The sequence below is a fragment of the Panthera onca genome, chromosome F1, assembly GCF_046562875.1.
Source record: "Panthera onca isolate mPanOnc1 chromosome F1, mPanOnc1 haplotype 2, whole genome shotgun sequence".
In the NCBI taxonomy this organism is placed as follows: domain Eukaryota; kingdom Metazoa; phylum Chordata; class Mammalia; order Carnivora; family Felidae; genus Panthera; species Panthera onca.
In genome coordinates this window covers 9,679,762-9,691,878 of record NC_138355.1, presented here as the reverse complement: position 1 = coordinate 9,691,878, position 12,117 = coordinate 9,679,762, and the positions used below count along the sequence as shown (strand labels likewise).

The 12,117-nt window shown below is 37.0% G+C and overlaps 1 protein-coding gene and 1 long non-coding RNA gene across 12 annotated transcripts in view; one reads left to right on the top strand and one right to left on the bottom strand.

The window, feature by feature from the left end:
• CEP170 (centrosomal protein 170) overlaps positions 1 to 12,117 on the bottom strand; it is a 125,744-nt gene that overhangs the window by 43,571 nt on the left and 70,056 nt on the right. For 7 of the 10 annotated variants that reach the window (XM_081791851.1, XM_081791853.1, XM_081791850.1 and 4 more), the window contains exons 8-10: positions 8,634 to 9,110; positions 3,973 to 4,136; positions 3,493 to 3,786 (exon numbers count right to left, since the gene is read on the bottom strand). In XM_081791851.1, the coding sequence (XP_081647977.1) occupies positions 3,493 to 3,786; positions 3,973 to 4,136; positions 8,634 to 9,110 (935 nt within the window). The remainder of the gene's footprint in view (positions 1 to 3,492; positions 3,787 to 3,972; positions 4,137 to 8,633; positions 9,111 to 12,117) is intronic. The other 3 variants (XM_081791856.1, XM_081791854.1, XM_081791855.1) reach the window with 1 other exon arrangement.
• Positions 1 to 12,117, top strand: part of LOC144614889 (uncharacterized) — a 45,938-nt gene that overhangs the window by 15,356 nt on the left and 18,465 nt on the right. The window contains exons 2-4 of one of the 2 annotated variants that reach the window (XR_013553170.1): positions 907 to 1,052; positions 1,514 to 1,570; positions 10,404 to 10,512. This is a non-coding gene — a long non-coding RNA (uncharacterized LOC144614889). The remainder of the gene's footprint in view (positions 1 to 906; positions 1,053 to 1,513; positions 1,571 to 10,403; positions 10,513 to 12,117) is intronic. The other variant, XR_013553171.1, reaches the window with a different exon arrangement.

Here is a 12,117-nt window from a genome sequence, read left to right as displayed (position 1 = left end):
TTGTGTTCAATCCTTTTCAGCCTCCTTTGTTCACTCGTATTCCTTTTGTCCACCAATGTTGGTGTTGCTAAGAACTTCATACTTTGTCTCCTCTCCCTCTGTACATTCTTTCTAAGTAATCTCATCTATTATTTTGCACAGAGCTACTCCTTGATATTTCCCAACTTAGTACTTTAGCCCAGATCTCTTATCTAAGACTCAGATGTTTCTATCCAAATGAATACTGGACACACCAGCAGCTTTTTAATTGCTTTCTGTTTCCAATCCTTTCTTCACACTTCTGACAATGATTAGATGTCACTGCCCTATTTAAGAGTTTTCAGGGATTCTCCTCCAGCATTAAAATATCTAAAGTCCTTAGTATGATACACAGGGGCCTTCAATATCTAGTCTGATCTCATCTGTCTAAAATAACTGTGGTCCTCTGAACAGGTCCTCCACACTCTCAGGCTCCATATTTGGAACAGAGTGCTCCATATTTCTGAAAAACCCTACTTTACCACGCCTGTTATGGGATTGATTCCACCTGCTTAAAAATGAGCTCGGTTGGCAATTAAATTCCGTATTGAAGACACGTAAAATGCCAGGCACTAGGTTCCCACAGTTATGGAGTTTACATTCATGTGTGCACACGTATTTGGGGGAATGGGAAGGTGAATAAATAGGAAAGTGTTAAGTAGTGATAAAGCTTATGATTAAAATCAAACAGGCTGACTTGACAGTGAGTGCCTACGCAGGTCTCTTTAGACTGCTCGGCCAAAAACTTCTCTGAAGGTGGGATGTTTAACCTGAGATCTTTTCTTGGAGGCTACTGGCACCCTTCCTCCAATAGCTTATGTCTATCAAAGCACTCAGCATTACTATTCTAATTCATGTTTTTACTTGTGCATTTCCATTCCTCTACAGACTCATGTTTCGAAGGGAAGAACTCTGTCTTTTCAACTTGAACCTCTCTCTTCTAACACAAAGCTTGGCATACAGTTGATGTTGAATAAAGGCTGTGAAAACAAATCAATGAAATAAACCGGTTTTCAAATGATGGAGTGAAAAGGGTAAGAGACTAAATGCAAGTTTTCAGGGCCAAACAATGAAATTTAGATGGAAAGCAGCTAAGGCCCCAACTTCTATCCACACACCTGAACTCATCCAAGCAACTTGATATGATGCATGTACTGCTACACCCTCCCAGAGCACTCACTTCCGGGCTAGTCCTGGTCTTTGTTTTCTCCACACTTGCAGGTTACTTCATCTTCTTCACACATTTGATTCCTGCTTCCCTGCTTTTGTTTCCCAGAGTCTGACATTAACCTAATTTGGCCTCTGGCTCTAACCACAACGAGTAGACTCACAGCTCTTTTTCTCTGTATTCACAAGACAACCAGTGACTGTTTCCTATAGTTAGGGGCAGCTTTGTTTTCTGGTTTATGCAAACTAGGAATGACCATTCACATAGAACCATTACTCCCTTAAAGGAATGCCGCTTTAAAATCTTGGTTTTCTCTTCTATCCACAGTGTTACCATATAATTTGCCACTGAAGAAAAAATGCTCATGATAATTACACACAGCAGGTATGCAGCAGGTTTTGTGGTCACCCTTTCCATCCAGCCGTTTCCTAAGGGTCATGTGTACCAGGGTCATGTGCACTTGTTTTTTGGCTTTCTGCTATCCTGGACAGGCTGCTCCCTTGCACTTCCCCTTGGGCTTCAGATTTGACTCTTTCAGGCTGAAAACACTTTCCAGCATTTATCCATACCTTGTGTAGAGATCCGTATGTGGAGACTCTTGGTAAGGGTAATAACATAGCTAACATTTTTAGATGTCTTATTACAAGACAGGCATTGTGTATTATTTGAATTATATATTTGAATTCTTTTTATAAAACCTGGTGAACTTTCTTCCATTTTAGAAAAAAAGAAAGGTTCAAAGAGGTTACTTTACTCAAGGACACATATCTGGTACGTGCAGAGTTTAACTTAATCGCAGATCTGTCTGCCTGCAGATGCTCATGTTCTTCAATACTACAATATAATCCCTCACCGTGAAATAACCTAGTAGAGAAAACATTGACCACTATGATCATAATATCCATAAACCAAACAAAGGCATAATACGATCAAAATCATTATTAATCTGAATTCTAAAACTTATCATTCTCCTTTTCAAACCTATTCCTTTATTTTGCATGTGACAGTATTTTAGATAGCGATATCCTTGTTCTCAATGACCAGACAGAATGTTCTTAGACTTCTTTTAATACAACTGGAAAACTCACTTTATTCATCTGCTTCTTACTTGCTTTATTTCTCTTAGACTAATGGGTCTCTGAAAGTTTGGTGTCATACACTCCAACAGTAAACAATTTTGAGCATGTGTTCCTCAATAAATTATATACATGTCTATCCGTGTAGTAACAGATTGCATACACTACAGAACACACTCCAACGTGTAAACAAAGACTAAAAAAATAAAAGTAAAAGTCTTAATAATTTTCCTGCCTCCCAAAGGTGGACCTCTTCGACTCCCTGAAAGCCCGCTCCGTGAACCCCTCACCTGAACTAGTGCCTCTCAAAAGTTAAGGTGCATACGAATTATCACCCGCAGATCTTGCTTTTAAAGCAGATTCTGATTCGGCCTGTTTAGATCAGGGCTAAGAGTCTCTGGGATTTCTAGTAGGCTCTTAAGTGACGCTAATGCTGCTCACACTGAGTAACAAGAACTTAAACAAGAGGTTAACATGTAACCAAACTTAAGCTGTTATTTTCTACGGTAAAACAAACAGCTGATCCTAAATTCAACTTTCCATAACTACAGGCAAAATTGTTAAAAACTGCTTTTAAAACCAAACAACACAATCATTAGACACATTAACTAATAACATCAAAGAACACGTCTAAAATGTAAATAATCATCATGGCTGGGCATACACTTAAGTGGCTGAATTCAGAGTATCACAGTGAAACAGATTTTGTTTCCATACACTTCTTTTCTATCTCCAAAGGCAGCAGTGAACAGAAATTAAGAAAAGAAAATAAGGACAAAGAACAAAATGGACTAAAACATACACACTTTCACCTATTTCTGACATGAAACCAGTAGGCAAGATTCACGGGTGAATATCATCGGGTGATGTTTATGTTTATATTAACAGGGGCAGAGCAGCCTGGCTTTTTATGTAAACACAGAGTGAGAATGGTCACACAAAGTACACGGTTTTACAACTCTATCTTATATTTACACAACTTTAAAAGGTCCAAACAGCTTATAAACATAAAGGACTTTCCATGTGGAAGTCAGGCAAGTTCAGAAGATCAGCAGAATAAAATCAGAAAGCAGTTTGGTTTTAATGTTAGTTTTGCAGTTCCCTCACAAAATCCTAAAGTTCCCATGCCGCTGACTGCATGAGAACATTTCATGCTGACCCTCCAATAATTTCCAACAGTCAAATACACCAAAAGAAAACTACCACCATCCCCGAATTTCAATTATTTACCTTGTCAATCATTTTTCTTGCTTCCACTTCCTCACTGTTGGGATTCTCTAACTCAATGGTATAAGTACCCTTGTCACTTTGGTCATCATCATTATCCTTTTCAGAAGTGGCAGAAGTAGGTTGATTTTTTAACATTTTATCCATCTCCTGGCTTGGTCTGTGCCCAAGACTCCCTGAACTTCTCAATAATGCAGTTTGTAGGAAGGGAATGGACACCGATGGCTCCTCTGATTTCTGTTTTAACAATTTCCCATGTGGAACACCATGCCCCCCTCTGTGATGCGTAGAGCTAGTCTGGAAAGACAAAGAAACCACTTTGGCATCTGCTGTTGGAGATTTTGCTTTTTCAAGTTTTGTATGTGGTGTCGAGTAAGTAGTTTCCTGACACAAGATTCCCGCACTCTGAGTAAAAGAGTAGGACCGTCTTTTTCTGGGATTGTCTTCGTCAAAGAATGCAATCATAAAAGCAGTTTGACTTACAACAGCTTGGTCTTGATGCTTCTCAGTGGCCTGGGCCTTCTGCAGCTTTTTCTGTTCGGAGTGGTGCCGCCTTAAGTGTTCCTCGAGAGCAGCACGCTTGCTACAGCGCCTGTGGGCCCCAGCATTTTCTGAATCGCTCTGTGTACCGTCATCATGTTTATTTCCTGGACACAAAACAGAAGCCACATAATAGGGAAGGAAAAAGTCCCATGTAGAAAATTAGACGCGTATACAAAAGTGTTACTTGCTTTTGGCCCCCTCCCCCTCTTCAACCCCAGTCATATGTTCGTTTCAGTAACAGGCTCGGCAAACTTCCCTCAACTGCAACGCTCACATTCAAATTTTCTCAACCAACAATGAGGTCCTTTATAAATAAATGAATAGGACTGCTTTTCTTTCTCCAAATTTTTAACTTTCTAATGATTCATTAATGCCTTAACAGATAAGCAATGCTATATCATCTGCGGTAGTCTGTATTTATAACATTAATAAACGTTAATCCGGCCTCCAAACCTTATACCTTCTTTAGCAATCAAAAATTGGCTTCTAGCCTGAGAGGAAAAGAGAAAAGAGAGTGATCCTCCTGAGATGCTTATTACTACACAGTAAAATAGAACACAAATGCCATAAAATGTGGTGAGTTTTGACAATGTTTAATACTTCTAAAACTACAGCATACTTTTATAAAAAGTATACAAAATTTTAATACGAAGATGCAAATTTGTAGTTTCCACCAATTACTATACACTTCTCCACAAGTGTCTTTCTAGCTATGAGAAGTTTTGCAAATTTACATTTGTGCTCTAAACTCTGGTGGCTTCAAAGAGTTAAATAAAGCATGCTAAAGGCCTATCACAGAATAGCATCGTCTATGAAATCCTATATAAATCTAACCACCTTCTGGGCGAATGGCAGGGTGCTAAATATAACCAGCTAAAAATCTGTCTTCTCTATAAAGCATATAGAGTCAAGTTAGAATATGTTTGAATTTTGAAACATTAGGTTCCTAACAGCTTTTCTGTTACCCTTCATAGTTCTACTAGGGATTAAATGTGAAACATTAGAGAAATTAGTTTTCAATGATTTAGAATTTTAAGTATTTAAATAAGTACATTAGAAGAATTTATCAAATGATACTTATATTATTACAGCATAAATTTTTTTGAAGGTCAAGAATTTTTCTATGCTTCCTAAATTATTCAATTTTAGACTGAATGAATTACAAATGAGGGCTTAAATGATGGCTTCATTGGGAGAAAAGTGCTTCCAGTCCCAAGCCTGAGTTTAAACCTTTCCTGGGCTACAAATTCTAAATCTGAAGACCTGCTGAATAATGTAGTAACAAACAAGACAATGATCAGAACTGGACGATGCATTGGCTGGGAGGGGCAAAGGGCACACATCCAAAAGAGAAAGGGGAATTTTAATACTCATGGGGTTCTTTTTTTTGTTTTAAATGTACTTAGAGGTTACCAACTGGTGCTAATGATTTAACAGAAGACTAGTTGTAAAAATGTACATAAAAGGTGTGAGAAGACTCAGAAGATAGAAAGAATCCACAGAAAAGGGTAATGTTTTGAAAAAGTCACAGGCAAGGGAAGCCAAGGGAGAGAATTAAACCAACACGAAAGGGAGGCACTTCCCAGCAAAACAAAACTGACGAATGTCATAAACATCAGATACAACAAATCTGAAAATCTTTCTTCAAATTAGCAATTATTCAAAATGCAATCTGAAAAGAATAATAAAACCCCAAACAGGTGTTTAATTAATGGAATCCCCACCCTCAGGCAATTAAGCAAGGAATCAGGGATAGCAAATGGAACGCAAAACCAAACTAAACCACTAATTTAAATATAAAACTCATTGAAAACATGCTATTTTACAATCTTTTTCATTGTTGCACTGGCTGAACTGAAAAGGAATCCAGTTTCCAAGAGCCAGTAATAACTAAACTCTAAATTTCTGTACCAATAAGACCAAATAGCCCACACAGCACACATCTACAACATGAAAACACCATCTTTACAAGACTTCAGCTCTTGTACCAACGTGTAAAATTTGGCACTTAAGTGGTGTTGGGTCCTTTTGGTATTTTTTAAGTTACAGTTTAAAACTTTTTATGGAGTAGCCATTTTCTTTCATGGAGTATTGCTATTCCTTCTTGTATTTCTCAGTGTTACAAAAGGGGAGACCCCTGGCAAGAACTGCAATTTCTCTTTGTACTCAACAACAAAAATCACTGGGAAACTCTCCTCTCCGAGTTTCTGTGTTGTCTACCATCAACCACGCCTAAATATGTTGAAGTCTGTTCAGTATTTTTGGGGGCAGGTTAGCTGTACCAGGTCAGACGTTGTGGTCAAAAGAAGCTGCAAGTCTCCTAAAGGGAAAAGTGTACGGGCTTTGTGAGCATGATTTTCTTCACTGTCCCAAAGCGCGTGCACTTTACTCTTGTAGGAGCAAAGGTTTTTGCTTTTATTTTACTTACTTTTAATTTTTGAGACTGATTCAAATAATTGCTGGAAGTCTAATTAATGTAAAATTGTTACCTTTATTTAAAGTCTATGTATACACTTTCAACATCCTACCTAGATTGTGGAAATTCTTTGTCTAATGATGGCATATCTGACTTTGAAAAAGTCAAATGTCATTTATAAATATAACTGGAGCAATAAAATGGATCTATCTTGAACCAAAAATGAGTTATATTCACAAAGATATTTTTTTTTGTAAAATGGTCTGAAAGCCAATCCAAAAGAAGAGTTCTGAGCGATGGCAATATACTAGAACATGTGTCTACCCATAAATCAACTTTGAGGGAAAACAGCAATTTGTATAATTTCTGGTAAAATTTTTAAATATCATTAATGCACAGATACAGTGTGATTATGGGCATTAATGCCTGTGTTTGGAATCAGGCTTACAGATGGGCCTTGTTCAAGAAGAGAATGGCTAAAAATGATGGCTTAAAAATAATAGCTAATACAGAAAATGCTTATGATGACTAAAAAAAACAGTTATAAAATAAAGGGATAAAGGTATTTTAAAATGGCAACTTTTAAAATAACCTTTTAGCTCACTTTTGGCACATTTATTAAAAGTAGTTTGAGAAAGACCATGTCATTTCTAAATTGTCAAGGTTTATGCTACCTTTTATATTACACTTGGATATCAGTACTATTTATCTATTCTTACAAATGGTCAGCGTACAGATGGGTAGCTTTTATCTGTGAGCTTTCACCTATACGTACATATATAGTTCTCAGTTATGAATTTAATATTATCTGACAGAGGCAAAAGATAACAATCAATATGAAGAGTATAATGCAGGCAATTGCTTATGATTATAATTAGATTTAGTAATAGGCCCCAGCAAAGAATTAGGTAATCACACCACCTCACTATCCTGAAATGTCTTAGAAGCAAATCAGAACAGGTATTTCTTCAGTACTTGACCAAAATCCCAGGGCATAAAGTACAGGTTAAGCCAGGGTTTGTCTTATCATTGATAGCAAAGTCATTCATTGTGTATTCAAATTACTGAGTACTTGCCACATAATTAAGTCCCAGGTGAAGTGTTAGGGATACAGTGACCTCAATTAGCATTTGTTAAAGCTCATTAACTCCTTGTATAGTAACAGAATGGTCATATTAGCATGCAGTCATTTCTCTTAATGATAGCTTATGAAATAAAATTAAGATAGAGTAATTAAGATAGAGCAAAACAACAGAAAAATTATTCAGCTGATACCCTGTTGTACAGGTATAGACATCTGACTAATTTTGGCCAAGTGTTATACTAATAAAGCATATACTGACTACTTCACAAATAAACACTCAATTGTGGTTTCATAAGTTTTAATATCAAAAACATTTTTAATTCAATTAATTCCCAGTATCTCTAAACCAAGAATTTTGTTCTCTAAACCAAGAATTTTGTTTCACGAATAACCACTGAGAAAAGTTTGAAACATTTTCTCAACAATGTGACTGTATTACTGGGGCACTTGGGTGGCTCAGTCAACAAGTGTCCGACTCTTGATTTCAGCTCAGGTCATGATCTCACAGTTAGTGAGTTTGGGGCCCATGTTGGGCTCTGCACTGGCAGGGTGGAGCCTCCTTCGGATTGATTCTCTCTCTCTCTCTCTCTCACAAAATTAATAAACATTTAAAAAACCCCAATGTGACTATTATTACTAATGTAGAACTTCTTGCCCATTATCAAATGGCTTAGAATTTCTTTCAAAATCGAGACACTGACATTTCACTGGAAGTATCACAATAGAGAAGAACAGAATTGAACACATCTTTTCCTTAAGTCAAGAAAACGATGAGAAAGGTCTTCTAAGGGAATTCCACAGGTGAACTGAATGAATCTTTTATTTCCATAGGAAAAGAAATATTTTTAATGGCATAAATATAAATTCACAAAACCAATCTGGTTTTGGCAAGAAAATGAAAGCAGACTATTTTCAATGAGTAAGGTGGATATGGGCAGTATGGCTTGCTTCTGAGCTTCAAAATCAAAACAGGAAGCTTTGAAAGAGCTGAAGTTTCCTACCATATAATTTTTTATCTAGCAGTAGTTTGGTAACTGTGAAGACTGAATTTTCTTTGTCACAAAACAGCAAGTTCTGAAATGATCAAGTAATTCACTTTACCTTTCAACCTTTTCAAGTAAACTGGAACATCACTCTTAATACTTTTGGAATCCTCTTCTGTTCTTTCCCATAGCATCTGAGGAGGGTTGTTCTGTGCTAGCCAGTCAGCTACTTTATTTTCCGGTGCCATCATTCCTGTTTGAATCCCTGGTAGGTCTTGAGTTCCGGGAGAAGACTTCTTGGACTTGTGGCGCTGATCAGAAGCAAATTTTGTCACATGGTCTCTAATAGTTACCTTCCCTGGGGTACTGTCATCAAATTCAATGGTGAATGAAGCATGCCCTGCACCTGCTGTATGGGAACTTGGTGTGTCTTTTGTCGGGATTTCATGAATAGTGCTCTCTGCTATTTGTGATGGCTGCTGAAATTCTTTGGTAGGGATTTCAAAGTAACTCGGTTCCCTGCAGAGAGGGAAAAGTACGTCTTCACTTGCAGCTGCAGACTGTTCCTCAACGTGCTTGGCATCTATGCTGCACCCTAATAAAAAAATAAGAGAAAATTCAAAATATTTGGGAGCTTCTAGCACAGAAGGAAATATAATCATGGCCATTTGTATTGCGCCATGAGAATCAGAAGGCAGATGTCAGAGAGAAGAGATGTCGACTATAAACACGGTGTTCAGGTACCAACAGAAGATGCAAGAGAAGCCGCGACAGCAAGAGATGGATCCTTCATGGCTAGACCGTATTTTTTCCAAATTGGATCCAGAAATCATCCAAGTGCAAAAGAACTGAAATCAAATGTGGATGGAGATGCACGTTCAACACACATATCTTAGAGTGACAGAAAAAATAGGAATTTCCTTATCAAGTCAGGAGGATGAAATATGTATGAACAAAAAGTACAGCTTCTGCACAAAGTAGAAATAAACATAAGGTCACCATGTGAGCAATGTTCTAGAAGTAATTATTCCACTTACCATTCTTCACCATGACACTGAGAGGCATTACTTCTCGAATTACAAGAATAACATTGATGTGCGATCCTTGTGAGAAGATGGATACATTTTGTAAAGAATGAAAGAATAACTAAAGATAAAACATGGTTTGCTTGCAGCACTGCGATCCAAGCAGCAGTGTGAAAGAAATAGGTTAAAAATAGAAAATTTAGTTGCCAGCCAATAAGCCCAGAAGAAAATTCACGTATATGTCTATACATGTGTCAGAATATGCACAAGTGTCAAGAATTCTTGGAGGAAAGCTGAATTAAATCTCAGATCAAAACAACCAGAGTTGGCAGAAGAAGTGAGCAACGCTGGGGTGCTGTCACTATTGTTCTACTGTCTCAGAAATGAATATAAAGGTATAAAAATGCATTTATACATAATATATGTAAATGAATAAGTAAACAAAATACATAAATGAAAATGATAATTGAAAAATTTTTGTAAACTGTGTTACCAGATACTACAAATGCAAAAAATAAATAGAGAAATAAAAAAGATTAAGCTGCTCTCTTTTTCAGGAAGCAAAAGAACCATAGCCATTATTAAGATGATAAAGAGTTCAAATGAAAAACATTTTCCTAAAGCTCATAAAAGCACTCCGTTTTTAAACAGATTGATGGGAAAACCGTATGCAGGTAATTTACTAGGAGGAAAGGCAATACAGGGAGACTAGGCTGTTTCCAGTCATTCCCCAATTAAGTGAAGTAATATTTGGTCTCTTGAAGCATCGAATATTAGATCTTGATGGGATTCTTCAGGTGCTGTAATTGAATTCTTGGCAGTACTCTCTGAATATAAACAAACATCAAACTGTTTGCTTTCAGGTAACAAGAAGGGGACAGCAACACTGCTGTCATCCAGTGTGTGGAACAGGGTATAGAGAACATCAAGCTCCAGTCCCCCCGCCTCCCAAAACAAAACACTACACAGAAGGTAAACAGAGTATCTAACAAAAACAACTTTCAATGTAAAAATTATTCTTATCAAAGTATACTTAATTTTTCTTATAACTGAAAATGAAAAATGTACATCAGAAAATACATCAAAGCAAAAATTTTACATGCTATTTGGAAGAAGAGATTATACAAGACTAAATAACCTAAGTCATGTTTTAAAAATTTCTTTCAGAGTTAATTCATCTTTATCTTAATAAAAAAATGTTCACTTGGATTCTGTTTACTCTGAAGGCCTGTCATTTAAAATTTCCATGACAGTAAAATTAGGCGCTTCCCATGTATTAATGAATTCACTAATAAATGCTATTTGTAGTTTTTCATACATGGACTTACTTCCTGTTCATTACGGTGTACTGTACTTGGTCAATTCCATATAGGACAACTGGCTTATAAACCTATCCTCTCTTACCTATGTATCTATCTATCTATCTATACACATGTATACAATCACTCAGTCATTTATTATCTGCTTTGCTCATCTTTCTAGCAACAGGATAATACTGGCTGGGAATAAGGGGTGGTACTTTCTTGCTACCACCACCAGATACCCAAATAAAATGATGTGGCTGAAGTGCAAGCCCAAACCGTGAAAAGCTGCTCCGGGGGTACAACACTTACTATCTATTTGTCATTCATGATTTAAAGGAATATTTTCCTAATTTTCCTTCCTTGTGAAGGAAAAGTTCACAGTTAATATTGAGATACTTTCAACATGTTTTCACATTATAACACATAAAAACAGCCTAGATCAACTGCACACCACTGCTTTAAAGGTTATCACCCCTTAGTCCTACATCCAAGTCACCTTTACTTCAAGGACTGGAAACCTGAGACTTACACAACTTATCCAGAAATCAGTTATCTTGCAACATCAGGTAGCACAGTAGAGGGGAAAGGCAGCATGTTATGATCTGATGAATCCTGTGTCTGTCAGTCTTTAATTCTCATTTTTCTCATCGGAAATAATGGTATCTAAGCATGAGATCACTGTCATGATCCAGTGAGGTTCAGTATTAAGTGACATAATGTACATTACCCAGAACAAAGCCTGGCACAAAGTAGGCACACAAATAAATGTTTCTCTCTTTTCCCCAACTCTCCAACATAGCTAAGAATTAGGGAAACAAGAAAAACTAACTCTAAAAAAACTCAAGAAGGATACAATAACACCTATACTCCCATATTCATGACCTTTACTAACAGAAAAGTCACTCACTCAAGAGTCTTTTTACTATCTGCACAGACACATGTAGCAAACCTGAAGTGAGGATTAAGGTAAGATACACTGCACCAAGAAGTAAGGGTCAGACAGATGGCAGGAGTAAGACAAAAAACAAGAGCTTGGGACCCAGCTCAGAACCACAACAGTCCAGAACCATTCTGTGCAGAGGGCCAACAGTCCCACACCCTGTAATGTCTCCCAAGGCTGTCATGTGATGTATCACACTGCAGTAAGTGACATCCATCATGATGACTTTGGGTCATAAACCAGAAACTTATATTATATTCAGGCTTCTCCACTTGAGAAGACAGTGATATGGGTAATTCATTAATAGAAATATAGAAAATGGTCAAACTTTTA